General features: G+C 43.6%; 2 protein-coding genes across 2 annotated transcripts; both read left to right on the top strand.

Moving 5' to 3' along the window:
• The first annotated feature begins 1,284 nt into the window (after positions 1 to 1,284).
• Positions 1,285 to 12,595, top strand: LOC120848522 (gastrula zinc finger protein XlCGF49.1-like). Its single transcript, XM_042294663.1, has 3 exons — positions 1,285 to 1,317; positions 6,516 to 7,438; positions 9,405 to 12,595. The coding sequence occupies exons 2-3, from the start codon at positions 7,360 to 7,362 to the stop codon at positions 10,028 to 10,030; spliced, it is 705 nt and encodes a 234-aa protein (XP_042150597.1). The 5' UTR covers positions 1,285 to 1,317; positions 6,516 to 7,359; the 3' UTR covers positions 10,031 to 12,595.
• Positions 12,596 to 14,912: 2,317 nt separating this feature from the next.
• LOC120848514 (gastrula zinc finger protein XlCGF49.1-like) lies at positions 14,913 to 16,315 on the top strand. Its single transcript, XM_040220502.2, has one exon. It carries the CDS (start codon positions 14,913 to 14,915, stop codon positions 15,576 to 15,578), a length of 666 nt encoding a protein of 221 aa, XP_040076436.2. The 3' UTR covers positions 15,579 to 16,315.
• Positions 16,316 to 17,906: the final 1,591 nt, after the last annotated feature.

Raw genomic sequence — 17,906 nt, 5'->3', positions numbered from 1 at the left:
TCTAAACAACTTCTAAGAAGAAGAGAGAGCTGGGACGACTGACACCCGAATATGCAAACGCAGCTGTACTGCGGTCACCCTCATTAATCTGAGACCTAATGGGACGCATCTTCATACGCCTCAGCCCCAAACCAAGTTTTAATACTCATTGTGTTTTCGGAATACAGAGTGTTTAATTCACGAGAACAGAATTTCAATCACAGCATAATATAGCAGGGGTTGAAGTGGACGATAAATTTGATGTACTGATTCGCTAGGTTGGCTCTGAATATTAACTGGTTGGGGTGATCAGTGCATACTCATCTCATTCAAATGTAAATCTTAATTGTGCTCTTTCATTCCTCAATTGCGATGCCTGCTTCTTTTTTTTTTTAATTTCGCACCCAGTTTCAGTTTGCTGGATATACGTAGTTAAGGGTACAAACGAGTATTGTCGCTTTCCGTTCCTTCCTGTTTATTAACCGTCGTCTTTCTAAGCCTTGCAGATCAAGCTCTGCAGGAATTTGGACGCAGATGTGAACGACACTTCACAGCTTTGGAAAGGTGGCCTGTCGTCAGCCGAGCCCCGTTCGGTGGTGCAACGCCTTTGTGCTACATTTTGTCTTTACACGAATGCGACAGAGTCAGATCAAATGAGACGGCTACAGTTGAGCCTGCTGCACGCGAACTTTCCATTGTCAGTCTTGTCTTACTTTGCCGACCAACCGCCCTCAACCACCCCCCCCCCCCTTTTCAAAGCCTAGCGGAGGCTTTCAACAATTTATTTATTTGAACTGTATAATCCCTCTACGTATGCCTTAATGCAGACAAATAGTGTGTCTTACTTTTGGTTTATTATGTAGAATCTCTGAAGGTGGTGTCTTCTTTCTAAAACGGTGAAACAGTGTGCACTATATGCGTGTTTGCCTTATTGTTTGCTCAAGTAAAGGTAGGTGTACTCATTTACTGCCATGCTTACAACCGGAGATGCTTAAATCGCTGGCGACTTCTTATGAGTGGCAGCGCAGCGGCTGGCCATCAGCAGTCACAAGATGGTTCACAAGCTCCTCCGGTCGTAAGCATTCACAAGTGTGTGAACTGCCGAAATTGGTTCCTTTATGACAGTACTTTCATCTTGTGCCTACCAAAGCTGTCTGCAGACATGCTCCTAGCGAACACATATGTGTGCTTCGAACAGGTCCGCAGATGTTTTGGTAGACACGAGAAACGTGCCTCAGACGGTGTTTGCAGTTTGTCTTTCGCTTGCTGTACGAGCAGTGTGACCGGGACTTTGCGGAGCGAATGAAGAAAACTACTGCAGATGATTGGTCTGCTAACGTAAGTGAACAATATAATTTGTATGCTATGAAGCGTCATTCGCAGACAAAAAGAAAACAAGAAAATACTTTCACGTCTTCCATTAACGGACCGGAATATAGGCAGCCGTCTGCTAGAAGCTGAGTGCCGCGACAAAGTTATACGGGACGCAAGCTGAAACTATAATGGTCTTCTTTACTTCCGGTTTGATGCTATCTACTCCCGTATATAGCTGAAATTCTCCTATGTATGTAGTACTCGGGACAAATACTTTAAATACCTGGAAACTTTTGTCACCATCCCTGTGTTAGTGAGAAGCTCTCACCAAAAGGACCCACGAACAGACTAAAGATTATCATTGGTCGATAACTCTCGCAGAGCAAAACGCTGGGACGTCATGTCCAACCAGTAACCGAGAATGCTATCGCTCTCACCAGGAACCAAACACCGACCCCATAAGTTGGTTTTGAAAAGCTGGCGAAACAGGGCTGAACAAAATCAGTAATAAGTGCCAGGCATGTAGCCGGGGGGGGGGGACCAATCTTCCTATTTTGCTGGGACCTCCTCACCCCCCTCCCCCTCATACAGCATTTTGTCATGAACACCCGCCCCCCGAACCAAAATCCTGGCTACGTCCCTGGTAAGAGCCATGTTTCAGCCTAAACCATGCCCTCAGGGTCTGGGAAGACTTTACAGAGGAGGTGGCTAAAAGTTGTTAAAAATGCATAAACAAAACTACGAATGAACTAACGAAGGATTTGAAACGTGTCGAGCTATGGGGGTCTTGAAGATAAGACATCTTCAAAGGGAAGCTGAAGCAGTTTTGTAATTGAGGAAACACTTAAATTGTCTTAATTTGCCCTCCAGGAAGTCCAATGTCGAAATTATTTTTCAATTTCATGCACGGAGGCAGCAGAGAATAATTTTCAAAGTACCGCTGAAGCCCCTCGTTCCCGGAGCGTGCCGTCATAAAAGGAGTTTCCGGAATCTCCGCTCTCACGCATCTTCAGTGCCTATCAAAGTTATGCACACAACACTTGCTATTTAAAAAAGAAAAAGACGTAGTGCGGGGAGTGGGAAGCCTGCAATAAACCTAATTCATTATTAGCGTCCTCTCTCGGCGGCCACAGGTACCATCAGGGGCTCGGCGCCATCTTTGAGGCTTCACCGTCCCCGACGCCTGACGCAGTACGAACCCCTCTCCCCGCATAACATTCGGGCATGTTTTTTATTAGTTTTTCTTTTTAGTATACTGGTAGTGTTAGTTGCTCGAGAATAAGTTACGAATATTAAGCGCTAGTTTGTTTTCAGTGGTTTCAATAAGTTCTTTTTAGAAAAATGAGCTTCATTCCAGCACCAGAGCAGGCCGACTCGGGCACTTGTTTTAGAATCGTGCGTTAACTTGCCTGACCAGCTGATAATGCCTGTTTGCACAAGGAAGATTTGTATGATATATATTGCGGGGCCGTCAGCCCCTGTAGGATAGTTTGTTTTTATTTGGCATTTGCGGCTGCGGGTCTAAAGAATGCAAGAAGTTCTTCGCCCAGTGTGCCTTCACAGCTGGCGTGTGCAGACCCGAATTGCAGAGTTCTATGATGGGTGCGTTAACGTTTAATCTTTGATCCCAGTTGTCTTAACCTTAGGAATATTGCAGATATAATTCCACACATACACAAAAAAAAAACATGAAATTAAATTTTTAAATAAATTTGTATTCAGTTCCTAGGGGAGATCATTAAATAGTAGCTCAAAACAAAATTATAAGGTGTGCGTCAAGTAAAAAATAAAAACTCCGCTGAAGACCTACACTAGCATACTCACACAAGCGTATGCGAGGCACAAAAGCGTAAAAGGAAATGACCGGTGTGTCGCCGCGGTGCAAGTACGCAAAATATAACTTATTAAAAAAAAAAATCACCATTCCGCGGGAAGTAAAACATTTTACTTTTATAATCATGATAATAGTACTAACAAAAAAATTCAGTACTTGTGCATATATACTCTTCGGCCCCTTTAGAGAAAATGCAGAAATAAACGTCAGCGACATTTTAATGTGCTCCTCCTGGGCCGGTTTTCTCGAAGCGATGGTAAACCCATTTTGGTAAACCACGGTGCCTAGGAAGGGAAAACTACCTAGGTACTGTAATAAACGGCTGGATATAGAACAATAATTTTGATTGGGCAGTAAGATGCGCCATCTGTCGGTGAAACAAGCCAGTCATTTTATTAATCCTCTTTTTCCGGGTTGTTATCGATCTAGTATGGTGTTTTAAGTAAAAATATAGTAATGTTGTACTTGAAGACCAATTTATTTGCTTCAGATGGTACGAAGAAATTTTAGCTACTATGCTAGAGTTTGCCGCCGAATATTCGAAAATGTAAGAAACATTTCCTTCAAAATGTTTCGCCATAAACAATGCATAACTTTCCTGTGTGCCTTCCAGTCTGGCGACACCGGTGCTGTATTCTCGTTTTTGTTCCTTGCGACGCGTGTTTCTGGAATTCCTGCTGATCTCAACTGTTCGCCCCCTTTTCCTTTTGCCCAACCGATCCACCGGTGACGAGGAGCTAAGCTTCTCGTCACCGTTGAATTGCTGGCCACCGGGGATATGTAGAAACCTCAATGCTGTCGGCATACTATCGCCGCACTGCGAACAAGAAAACAGTACAATGTCCCAGCTGTTCGCCCGGAATGAAGACTTTATCGAGGATAACCCCCATCCTTCGCAAAGTCATCGTTGCTCACGAGTTGGTGTGCATAGTGTAACAAATTAAACGTGTTAGTATAAATATATACTAACACTCGTTTGCAAAATACTTTTTTACTCACCATAAAAACACTTGCAAGAATTGTGTACCGTCATATGTCTTGGATCCTGGACTGCTGAAGAGTGATGCGTTCGCGGAATGCTGTCGTCGATTAGTTTAGTAGTCCCTCTGAACTACCGCTTTGCTTGACGTGCTAATAGGTTGATGGTGCGTCATTAATATAACAGCCGGATCGAAATGAATGTTCAGCAGAACCAAGAAGAACTATTAGCCCTCATTAAGCGACGTCGCGGCCATTTTGATTGTAGGTACTGCTCCTCCCTCGGCACCCCTGCTCTCCCAGTCACGTGACCTAGAATTCCCTCTTCTAGGGACAATAGTTAACTTTAACCCACGGTTCGCGTTCGAGAAAACGGGCCCTGGTAGTGCGGTCACATAGCTCGGAGGGCTTTTGAATTTCATGCTTACTCGCAATACAATATGACCAGTGCTCATAAAAGTGGTTGCCTGCAGTATGTTTAGCACCGTGCCTGCAGCACGGTGCTAAACAATGCAGCACGGTGCTAAACAATACAATATGACCAGTGCTCATAAAAGTGGTTGCCTGCAGTAGTTTAGCACCGTGCCTGCAGCACGGTGCTAAAAAGCACCAGAAACGGTGCTTTTTAGCACCGTTTCCTTTAACATTCATGTGCGAAACAAAGTTGTCACGTCGCCTGGCTCTTCTGCACTTTGCATCAGCCTTCAATCGGTTGTGAAAGACCTACTTGAGTGAGAAAAACAAAACAGAAAATCAAGTGCAAAACAGTGTATCTGGGCGATGTTGACCGGACCTCCCCGTTGCTCTGCACGAGCGAAGCTACGATGCTATCCAACATCAAGCTCCCAAAAAATCAGATAAAATAATATTGTAAGCAGTGAGAGAGTGCAGGCGAGCTGGTAATTAATCGACATCTTGTAAACCCTGAGATGCTTGGAGATGTTACATACAAATATCATGAGCCCTTCATGCCATCATGGAAAGTGTCATATATTAATGATATGTTTAGGAGCCCTGTAAGAACACAACACTAACGCCGCAGGTTCTCTTTTAGGGAGCATGAATAGCACAGGAAAGCGCTATGGCTATTCAAACATTGGCTTTAATGCCCTTTAAAAGAAAAACCCTCATAACCCTCACGAGGGTTACGAGGGTTGCGGTTACGCCGACGCCGCCCAAGCCGGGAACGGGCGCCTAAGAGCTGCGCTCTAAAACAATACAATCGGAATGTTTGCATTGGTTGTTTTTAATTTTATTTCCTCGTTGAATACGTAGCAGAACAGCAGTCATGCGGTTGCTGCGCGCCACTTTCACACGTTACAAACGGCCACAGCGCTCTGCCAGTCGCCTCAAAAATGGCGTCGGAAGGAAGGTTGGCGCCACGTCCGACAGATGGCGGCCGGATCTGAACGAGGTCTATTGCTCACGAGCGACACGTGCTTGGAGGACGAAATATCCTTTCATGATGTAACGACTGGTCGGGGTTTTTTCGTGTGTTCTCGGTTTAGTTACATCTTCGGGGAAAATGAACGAAATATTCAGATTTACGGGATAAAACTACGCTGGGGTCAACCTCTATCTCGTTTTTTGGAATAAGTATTTCAGCTTCTCTTTAATGAAGACGATCAAGAGAAGGCCACTCAAGCTTGTCTTGAGTTGGATGAAAGAAAAAGAAACATTTGCGTTGCAATAGGGATTGTAAATTTTATACTAGTGATGAATGGTGATCAATTTATACTGGAGATCACTTAACCAAATTATGTTTTATAATCAACTTCTGGATGATCTAAAGAGCTGTTTACCCGTGAACGTGAACCAAGTATCTCAGCTAAAACGCATTCTCTCTAAGTGGGCCCCACTGATGTTAGTGCTTGGCTAAATGCAAGGCTGACTGATTGATCTACACTGCTCATAATTTCATAAATGATGGCGTTAGTCGCGTGGATGCGGCACAGACGGAACCGGCAAACATTTTCCTCCTTGCTAGCGGTATGACGCTGCATATATTATGAAACATCTCTCGTGGAAATAGAAATGGTCAGTGTTATTTGGCCAAAACATTCACACTTGGAAATTGTATGGTCGCATAGGACTTACTTTTCCCGCGTCCTTCAGATTGAAATTTCTCGCAGGTACCCCCTACTGACAAATGGTGTTGTTATCCATGCCCTGTTTAATCTGGAAAGTGGCCTTCAGTTTTTTACTTGATAAAACTGAACTGCAAATGCGCGTTATTCATTTGTTGCCTTCTTTTTTCTCGTCTCCGCGTCGTAATTCGTAATCATTTGCTAACTGCACTGGTACCCTTCAGTTTTAGTTTCGCTCGTCCAATGTGACGATAATTGAGGGCATGTAAAGTAACTTTGTGTTGGGGACTGTTTATTAATACTTATTCTTCTCAACTTTGCAGGCCGAGCTAACCGGAAATGCTCTTAAATGTGAGCAACCCTTCGCTGCCTAGAAAAAAGGGCCAGCCACCAGCCAGGTCAACTTTTGCAGTGCGAGACGTTTGGGCTACATTTTTTCCCAGATGAATGGGACGAACAAGTCGGATCAAATAAGGAACGCCACAGCTCAGCCAACTACATGCAACATTTTTATTCCGTTCCCTACCTTTGTTTGCCGACACACCGTGCCCGTTTTGTTGACGTGCAATTCCCAAAAGCTGTGGCGGTGATATGCCGTACAGTTGTTGGTTCTGTGGCATGCCTGCCTTTTTTTCAGCACTACAGAGTGGGAGTGACGTAACTAAACCCCCCTCCTCGATGGTATTTAGTTGTGTCTTTGTCGATTTGTGTGGGACTGTATTGATGTAATCCTTTACCACATGTTCGAGGTGAAGTGAAACTTTTGAAGTATGTATTTAATAGAGAAGGACTGCCTTTATGTATGATTCACGTGCAATTTTTACAATCAATTTTTTCGGGATTTTGAGTATTCAGTTTGATGCCCGTGTTTTTTCGTGATATGATTATTTTACCCTTTGAATTACACTGCAATACGAATGTAAACCACTGAATTTCTCTACTTCATCAGCATGATGTGTCTATGTTTGCTTGTTCTTTAAGTTTGTTCTGATTGGGCTTCTGTATTGGTGTAGTATAAAAAAAATGATACTGAAGAAAATTTGATCTTCAGTCCTAACAGAACTTGCCCACGCAGCATTCGACTCCGAATGGCAGAGAACGGACTGCGAGGACAAGGGGGCGGAGCCCTCCTTCCAAGGAGCCGAATTGCAGAGGCAACCATGGAAGATGGACCAGGAGGGGAGGACAGACGGCAGTGCGACTTCTGATCCCAATCTTATGGTGCCCACAGAACTAACAAGACCAGGTATGAGAAGACGCACACGAGACAATACTCAATCAGCCTCGCACCTCCTTAGCACACCCTCGCAGATTCATGAACGGTCCCCACACGGGTAGGAAACCTTTTTGTAGGCTCGGTTTTCCAGAAAATGGAAAACGTGAGGAGTCTGATGTGGTGCACAAACTTTTCCCCATGTGGAAACTTCATTAAGTTTTATTTAGCCGCCTGCACCAAACCGAAAAAAAAAATATTGCAACAAAATTTAATGTTTTCTTTTTGTTTTTGTTTCTTATGAAAGGGGGGTGTTACACTCCAAAGTCCAAGAACTACAACTCAAGTGAAAGTAAACAAACAAGCTGGGCTCAACTGAAGGAACATTCAGTCCGAGCACTCAAAGTTGCAATTGATACATATCATTTAATATCGGAGAAATTTATCATGCTGAGTTGCTTATTTATTACAAAATTGTCTTTTTTCCTTTAGTTGTGGTTGATTGAGTAGCTCTCACAAATGCTATAAATTATTTTCAACACATGAAATAGCCCAAAAAGGTTTCGCTGCTTCAAATGATCGAAGCTTTTTTCACAACATTAATTTATGTTGCCGAAGTCGCTTTAGACTGGCAAATGTCCATATCAATGTCGATATAGAACTGCGTTTTTCCCTGTTTCAAATCGCTCAGAAAATATTCGCTGTGTACCTTAGTGATTTTTCAAGTTTCTAAGGTACACAACGATTATTCTACGAGCCTATTGAATGCTATTTTGTGTAACCTAATAATCTGTGGGTGTGTGAACGACCTTTCCAGCATTACTTAATACACAGTCACAATCATTATGAATGCATACCGCTGCCGTACTGGCAGCGGTACGCAGCCGCAGTGTTGTAGGCATTACCTAAAAAAAAAGTAAAGAAATATGTTACTCGTTACTTGTGAAATAAAGGAACGCGGTATCGTTATCGACAGAAAGTAAGGCACGTTACTTTTGCATTACATTTTTTTTACAAATAGACGGTAACAGTGCTTTTGTTTTATTTTGACGACAGCGTGTTTCGACACTGGGATGACAGGCGCGGGCGTTGGGGTTTTCCTAAAGCGGAAATTTTTGCGTCAGGAAAAAACAGGCAAAATTTAGAAAATATGTAGAATGAGTGCAATAATTAATTACTTGAATCATGTACTACGTTTCAGCTTAACTCTAGACGTAGCCTACGCTACGAGCCAGTCGGACAAATCAATCAGCGTCGAAATCACAAGTCACTCGGCCTTGTTTGTTTATTTCAGCGATGAAAGAACACGTACAGAAACACAGAGAACACCATGATGGTTCCCTTTTCCCTCTCTGATAATTTCCATCAGCTTGTAGCGTCAGCTGCGTCTGGACTTCAGGTAAAACGAAGTATAGAAACTGGCAAAAAATACAGGTGTTCGTTTTTCAATAAAACTTGAGGGAGAAAACAAGAAGGGAGAGACAATTGTTGTCTTCCTCAAGTTTAATGATCCCTACCAACCCGCTCGTTCTGTCCTAACATCATTTTTCAAGTTTTCGGAAGATGTAACAAGTAACGTAATTATGTTACCCGTTACTTGAAATAACTAACGTGGGTACATTACCCGTAAATGTCATGGAAAAGTAACGATTACGTTACCACATTACTAACAAAAGTAAGACGTTATCAGTAACAACGTTACTTGTAACACGTTACCGCCAACACTGTGCAGCGGCGACCGCGGCGGCTTGACTTTCTTTCCGCATTTGGTTAGCAGAACGTGCAAGCCACCACATCTGCCGCACCATGGGGCTGCCAGAGTCAAGTCTTTAATGATGGCCCGTAGACATTTACAAGCATTGCAAATGAACCTTTTTAACATCTCAAATGAATGAATACCCACTGTAGGCCGCACGGGCATAATGTGGGTCTACTGGACCATGTTTAGAACTATAAAAAATGCGCCAACCTTTCTTGCTCTGTCGTGTCATCCCAACAGACTGCATCGGAGCATGCTATGGCGACAAAGTGGATACCTTTGACCGTGACAGCCGCAGAGGTGACACCTCTCCCCAGACCAACAATTCGGGCCCACACAAGCAGCAGACGCACCAAGGACCGAACAAGCACCCGTGCCGCTTCTGTCCTTACTCATGCTCTTCCGCCACGGCTGTCGCCATTCACGAGAGGACTCACACTGGCGAGAGGCCCTTCAGTTGCGATACCTGCGAAAAAACGTTTGCGGATAAGTCTCGCTTGATATCTCACGTTAAAATTCACACCGGAGAGAAGCCGTTCAAGTGCAGCACGTGCGGCAGGGCATTTCGTCATAAAAACACCTTGGTGGATCACGAAAGGATTCATACAGGAGAGAAGCCGTTCAGGTGTAACACGTGCAGCAGGGCGTTTACTCAGAAAAGGAACTTGGTGGATCACGAAAGGATTCATACAGGAGAGAAGCCGTTCAGGTGTAACACGTGCAGCAGGGCGTTTACTCAGAAATGCAACTTGGTGGGTCACGAAAGAGCTCATACAGGAGAGAAGCCGTTTAAGTGCGAGACCTGTGGTAGAGCGTTTGCGGCTGTTACCAATTTATACAGTCATCAGAAGATACATCGCAAGTGATCGAAACCCTTACGTGCATCATAGTTGTGAAAGGGGTTTAAACGAAACACTCTAGCACCGACGTGTGTTCATTTGGCTTGGCGATAGGCCTGCAGGGGTTCTACTTGCGAGCAGTGTGTGTTTCACATGGTTCAAAATGTTTCAGCCTCTTATTTACAGTATAAGCTCAGATAAAAAAATTGAATTTACCTTAGACGAAACGACCAGAGTTCTTTTTTGTACACGAAAAAAAGAAAATACTTGAAGCCTAATCTTTTTTTATTAATTTATAGTCATTGATCATGTGATGCACCTGGAATCTCTGGGTTGTCTGTAGGGTCACTTATGTTCCTTGCAGGTCGGCCTACTCATGACCATAAATATACAAACTTATAAAATAACTAAGGTCTTTCAATAGCAGCAATCTTGAATATTGCAAATGTTAAGAAAAGTACAAGAAAAACCGAGTAATGCAGAGGGGCCAACATACTTTTAAGATGTAAAAATAAAACTATATTCGAAACTATTTAACACACCAAGCTGGAAACTAATGCTTTACTCATAGGACTGCAACAGTATATACGTGACTCGGAAGATTTAGAAATGCAGTGTAATTTCCTATCTCATTTCGTGATATTCTTGGTCCTTTTTCTTTTTGATTGGTTTGAGTATCTTAATTCTGATGGTATCATTCAATGTGCTTGCTACATGAAATACTTGTATGTATGTTTTCCTTTTGCATGATTTTATTATTTTTTGTGCACATTCATGAAGACGGCCCTGATCATTTAGGATATTCATACTTTTAGTGCTATTCATTTGGTGTTCATATGTACTTTGTTTCACCTTAGGCAAGAGCGCGGACGATGTTATGAGTTAAAGGGCCAATAAAACAGTGCAGAAAGCGCAACGCCATGGCGTGCTCTCTGCGCTTGATAGGACTAGCCGGTGGAGGAGCACGTACAGAGAGATGGCGAATACGGGCTAGTCCTATAGTCCTATGAACTGCAGAGAACTTGTCATGGCTTTGTGCCTCTTTCGCTGTTTGATTGGCCCTTCGGCTCTTAACATCGGCCACGCTCGGACCTAAGCTGAAACGAAGTACGGTTTCACTTGAATTCGTGAGGCCTTTAAATATTCGAAATTCCTCTTGTAGTAGACGGATCATATACATGTGTTGTACTAAAGGCATAATTGACTTCATTGTGTATATTCATGTATCTAAAAAGTGTATATGCATAATCCATCTAAATAGGTCTCAATCTGCGCTGAGTGTACAGTGGTTGTCACTATTGCCTAATGTGCCAGAATCGATGGAGGTGGAGTCGTGTTCCCAAACAGAAAAACGGGCAAAATCGCTACTGCAAAAGCTACGCATTGCACAAAAAAGAAGCCTGGTCCCATAGTGGTGTGTGTCCAAGAAAAATTGCTAGAGCTCAATATAATGGGATATTTAATAAATTCTGAGTACTTAAATTGTTAAATATTAGTCTTAAAGGGATGGTTTCAAAGATAAAATTGCTCGGCATCACCGAGAACGACTAAATGCACCCATGTTATAATGGCATGAGGCACGCGCAGCATTTTACGGCGTTCTGAAACAATGCCCACTTTGGACACGTATCTGGCTCTCGGTTTCTTATCGGAGAGCATCTCCTCGTGGTCAATCTCGCCTCCCGATTGCCCGCGCGGAGATTCACTTCGATAAGAAGCCGAAAACAAGACAGGCTTCCTAATTGGGTGTTTCTTCAGAAGGCCGTAAAATGCTGCGCGTGCCTCATATCATTGTAGCGTGGGTGTTTTATCGTAGTATTCGGTGATGCTCAGCAAGATTCTATTTGAAATCATGCGTTTAAAATAAATAATTAGCAATTCATTTATTAAATAAAATACTCACCCAATTTTACTGAATGCTAAAAGTTTTTCTTGATGGCAGGTGCAAAGGGCCAAAGCCGCCAGGGTGGTGGAAGCTACGAGCCCGTTGGACCAGTCATACGTCGATCTTTCGAAGCATGCCCACGCTCCCAGCCATATCCACGCAGAGGGCGTGGTCAGGCGACAAAAGGGAGGCGGTTGTCTGGTCCGGCAAATATGTAGCTCCCGCCGCACTGTCGGCTTCAAGGGGCTGTGCAACGATATTGGGTATTGGGCTTTTGGCACCTGTGGGACCCAAGCACTGTTGTGCCCGTTACACAAAACATGTAACAAACTAGCGTCACTCGTTAGATCGTCAAAATTTAACGAGTTCTGAGATTCGTTACCGTCTTAAGAACGTAACAATATACCGTTACGGTTACTTTTAAAAAAGAATGAACGTTACTTTTGCGCCAATTTGAATATTACTCATATTCGACAGTGAAAGGCCGAGGATATGAACTTAGACGACAGTTCAACTTCTTTGGAGTCATTTCTTTGTGTGTTATTAGTTTGTAAGATTTGTTGCATATGTTTATTATTTTGAAAACTGGCTTTATTGACTATGCTCTCTTTTATTTTCTCTTTTTCGCAAATAATTCATTAATTTTTTGCACGACAATAAGGGCTCAGCAATAAACTTTGGTTGAATAAAACGCTGGTTTGAACAAAGAAGTAACCACATGTCGCCAAACTTTTTCCCCATTTGAAGGGATACACTCTTGGGAGTATTTATAGGTACTCCCATGAAAATGGTGTGTAATGCATTATATTACAGTATACCCCTTTTTCTTGAGAATGTTGCAAAGGCTCTTCAATTTAACTGTTTTAGAAAGTGGGCGAACCAGCGCACTCTGTTGGGCATGCGCGGAGTGGAGATTGCGAACAGCTTCGCTGATTCTTTCATGAGTTTGTTCTGAAAGCCCTTAAACCCGGTTGTAAGCGCACCTAAAGCAGGGCTATTAAAGGTCTGCCACGAAGCAGTCCGGACATGAAGAAATTGATAAAAAATGAAAAGTTAGTTACAAGGACTTACAACTAGGGTTATCTCACATACAACTAGGGTTAACACTTCCGACGAATTCTTGATAGGTATTTTTTTCTCCGGATTTTTCTCCTTGCATTTATTAATATATTTTCTTTCTTTTTTTTTTACTATTGGCACAATTATTTAGGTCGAAAAGACATAGCTTTGAACTTCCGAACCACTAAGCATGTGACGAGTAGTGCCTTTTGACAAGTTTCTAACAATGACCATCTAAGCGATCTTTTATGCAGTGAAGAGCAACAATAGCTATACATATGCATAAATAATTTCAGATTAAAATAAACTGAAATAAAATACAGGTGTTCGTTTTTCAATTAAACTTGAGGAAGAAAATAAGGGTGAGAGACAAATGTCTTCCTCAAGTTTAATTATCCCTACCAACCCGCTCCTTCTGTCCTAACATCATTTTTTAAGTTTTCGGAAGATGTAACGAGTAACGTAATTATGTTACCCGTTACTTGAAATAACTAACGTGGGTACATTACCCGTAAATGTCATGGAAAAGTAACGATTACGTTACCATGTTACTAACAAAAGTAAGACGTTATCGGTAACAACGTTACTTGTAACGTTACCGCCAACACTGCAGCGGCGGCTTGACTTCCCTTCCGCATTTGGTTAGCAGAATGTGCAAGTCACCACAGCTGCCGCACCATAGGAACCGTGCGAATCTAATTCAAGCCCCGACCAGGGCGCCCCTAGCGGCAAACGGGTCCGTTGCATCGGGCATCTTCTGCCAGTCGCTGCGTTGGTTGTGCGCTGTAGTGGGTTAGTGCTGTAATTTCTGAGATGGCTATTCCCACTGGCTATTCCGCACCAAGAAATCCGGAACAATTGCTGCGTGATCGGCAAGATCGCGCACGGCACGAAGTACTACATCGTCCCTTCGAAGCCGTACGAGGCGGAGTACTGCGGGACCTGGGTACGACTTGTGCGTCCATACAGGTTAGTGGTGTTTCTTACCTTCCAGTTCGCGCTTTGTTTAAGTTGCTGACGAATAATACAATTAACTTTTTTTCTCTTCTAGCGACGATGGAACAGCATTGACACCGACGGCAAACTCTAAAGTTTGCAGCAAATACTTCACCGTAATCGAGAAGCGGAATGCTGTCGCCCTCATAGGCCTACCGTTGGATGTTTCCATCAGCCTACAGGAAGATAGTAAAGAGAATCGCGGAACGGCGCGAAAAAAAATCGCCCAGTTATTGTCAAGCTGATTCAGAAATAAAAGTACATAATTACCGCAGTCCACTGAACGCCAACAAAACTTTTTTGCGGGCGCGTTTAATTTTGTTTGCAGAGTACGGCGCTCCGTGACATCCACTTGTCCGTCGAAACGGACCTCCTTCACGTCGCACACGCGGCCAGATTCATGAAACAGTTTTCTCTTCGTCATATTGGTACCACGGAAGAAGCTTTCTAGATTCGTAACCGCCTTAAACCCCGTCGTAATCACCCGGGAACACTGTCCGCTGTGATGCTAATCGCCATTGCTTCCCCCCGATGATTCTGCCCCGGCTACCGAAGAAGCTTTCCGGATTCTTAGTCGCCCACTGTCCTCTGTGCTGTTCGTTGCTATAACTTCGCGATGATTCTGAGCCGGCGGCACCGGCTTCCGAAGGAACTTTACGAACTCGTAACTGCCTTAAATTCCGTCGTAATCACGACGGGGACACTGTCCGCCGTGCTGTTCGGCGCCATTGCTGCCCGATGCTCCTGCGGCGGCTACCGCCAGGTCGCGGCGAACAATAGGCGACCGCCGCGACACGGCCGGCTTGCTCGCTTCCTATGGGGCTGCCAGTGTCAAGTCTTTAATGATGGCCTGTGGACATTTACAAGCATTGCGAATGAACCTTTTTAACATCTCAAATGAATGAATACCCACTGTAGGCCGCACGGGCATAATGTAGGTCTACTGGACCATGTTTAGAACTATAAAAAATGCGCCAACCTTTCTTCCTCTCTCATGTCATCCCAACAGACTGCATCGGAGCGTGCTATGGCGACAAAGTGGATACCTTTGACCGTGACAGCCGCAGAGGTGACACCTCTCCCCAGACCAACAATTCGGGCCCACACAAGCAGCAGACGCACCGACGACCGAACAAGCACCCGTGCCGCTTCTGTCCTTACTCAAGCTCTTCCACCACGGCTGTCGCCGTTCACGAGAGGACTCACACTGGCGAGAGGCCCTTCAGTTGCGATGCCTGCGAAAAAACGTTTGCGAATAAGTCTCACTTGGTATCTCACGTTAAAATTCACACCGGAGAGAAGCCGTTCAAGTGCAGCACGTGCGGCAGGGCATTTAGTCATAAAAACACCTTGGTGGATCACGAAAGGATTCATACAGGAGAGAAGCCGTTCAGGTGCAACACGTGCAGCAGGGCGTTTACTCAGAAATGCAACTTGGCTGGTCATGAAAGAATTCATAGAGGAGAGAAGCCGTTCAGGTGCAACACTTGCAGCAGGGCGTTTACTCGGAAGTACCAGTTGGCGAATCATGAGAGGACTCACACCGGAGAGAAGCCGTTTAAGTGCAAGACCTGCGGTAGAGCGTTTGCGACTGATGCCAATTTATACAGTCATCAGAAGATACATCGCAAGTGATCGAAACCCTTACGTGCATCATAGTTGTGAAAGGAGTTTAAACGAAATACTCGAGCACCGACGTGTGTTCATTTGGCTTGGCGATAGGCCTGCAGGGGTTCTACTTGCGAGCAGTGTGTGTTTCACATGGTTCAAAATGTTTCAGCCTCTTATTTACAGTATAAACACAGATAAAAAAATGTGAATTTACCTTAGACGAAGCGACCAGAGTTCTTTTTTGTACACGAAAACAAAGAAAATACTTGAAGCCTAATCTTTTTTTAATAATTCATAGTCATTGATCACGTGATGCACCTGGAATCTCTGGGTTCTCCGTAGGGTCACTTATGTTCCTTACAGGTCGGCCTACTCATGACCATAAATATACAAACTTATAAAATAACTAAGGTCTTTCAATAGCAGCAATCTTGAATATTGCAAATGTTAAGAAAAGTACAAGAAAAACCGAGTAATGCGGAGGGGTCAACATAATTTTAAGATGTAAAAATAAAACTATATTCGAAACTATTTAACACACCAAGCTGGAAACTAATGATTTACTCATAGGACTGCAACAGTATATACGTGACTCCGAAGATTTAGAAATGCAGTGTAATTTCCTATCTCATTTCGTGATATTCTTGGTCCTTTTTCTTTTTGATTGGTTTGAGTATCTTAATTCTGATGGTATCATTCAATGTGCTTGCTACATGAAATACTTGTATGTATGTTTTCCTTTTGCATGATTTTATTATTTTTTTTTGCACATTCATGAAGACGGCCCTGGTCATTTAGGATATTCTTACTTTTAGTGCTATTCATTTGGTGTTCATATATACTTTGTTTCACCTTAGGCAAGAGCGCGGACGATGTTATGAGTTGGAGGGCCAATAAAACAGTGCAGAAAGCCCAACGCCATGGCGTGCTCTCTGCGCTTGATAGGACTAGCCGGTGGAGGAGCACGCACAGAGAGATGGCGAATACGGGCGAGTCCTGTAGTCCTATGAACTGCAGAGAACCAAGCGCCCGGTGCGCAACCACTATTGGCCCTCTCCTCCCCCCCCCCACCATCTTTCACAACGCTTAGAAGAAGAAGACTCGTCATGGCTTTGTGCCTCTTTCGCTGTTTGATTGGCCCTTCGGCTCATAACATCGGCCATGCTCGGACCTAAGCTGAGACAAAGTACAGTTTCGCTTGAATTCGTCAGGCCTTTAAATATTCGAAATTCCTCTTGTAGTAGACGGATCATATACATGTGTTGTACTAAAGGCATAATTTACTTCATTGTGTATATTCATGTATCTAAGAAATGTACATGCATAATCCATCTAAATAGGTCTCAATCTGCATTGAGTGTACAGTGGTTGTCACTATTGTCTAATGCGCCAGAACTGATGGAGGTGGAGTCCTGTTCCCAAACGTACAAAACATTTGTTTTGACATATATACAGTGTGTTTCCGGAAAAACGGGCAAAATCGCTACTGCAAAAACTACGCATCGCACAAAAAAGAAGCCTGATCCCATAGTGGTGCGTGTCCAAGGAAAATTGCTAGAGCTCAATATAATGGGATATTTATTAAATTCTGAGTACTTAAATTGTTAATTATTAGTCTTAAAGGGATGGTTTCAAAGATGATTTTGCTCGACATCATCGAGAACGACTAAATGCACCCATGTTATAATGGCATGAGGCATGCGCAGCATTTTACGGCGTTCTAAAAAAATGCCTAATTTGGACACGTATCTGGCTTTCGGTTTCTTATCAGAGAGCATCTCCTCGTGGTCAATCTCGCCTCCCCATTGCCCGCGCGGAGATGCACTCCGATATCAAGCTGAAAACAAGACAGGCTTCCAAATTGAGTATTTCTTCAGAACGCCGTAAAATGCTGCGCGTGCCTCATATCATTGTAGTGTGGGTGTTTTATCGTAGTTTTCTATGATGCTCAGCAAGATTCTATTTGAAACCATACGTTTAAAATAAATAATTAGCAATTCATTTAATAAATAAAATACTCACCCAATTTTATTGAACGCTAAAAGTTTTTCTTGATGGCAGGTACAAAGATCAAAGACGGCAGGGCGGTGGAAGCTACAAGCCCGTTGGACCAGTCATACGTCGATCTTTCGAAGCATGCACACGCTCCCAGCCATATCCACGCAGAGGGCGTGGTCAGGCGACAAAAGGGAGGTGGTTGTCTGATCCGGCAAATATGTAGCTCCCGCCGCACTGTCAGCTTCAAGGGGCTGTGCAACGATAGAGGGTATTGGGCTTTCTGGCACCTGTGGGACCCAGGCACTGTTGTGCCCGTTACACAAAACATGTAACAAACTAACGTCACTCGTTAGA

Source organism: Ixodes scapularis, unplaced genomic scaffold (assembly GCF_016920785.2).
Source record: "Ixodes scapularis isolate PalLabHiFi unplaced genomic scaffold, ASM1692078v2 PGA_scaffold6__148_contigs__length_123643588, whole genome shotgun sequence".
Lineage (NCBI taxonomy): Eukaryota > Metazoa > Arthropoda > Arachnida > Ixodida > Ixodidae > Ixodes > Ixodes scapularis.
This window is presented reverse-complemented; position numbering and strand designations above follow the sequence as displayed.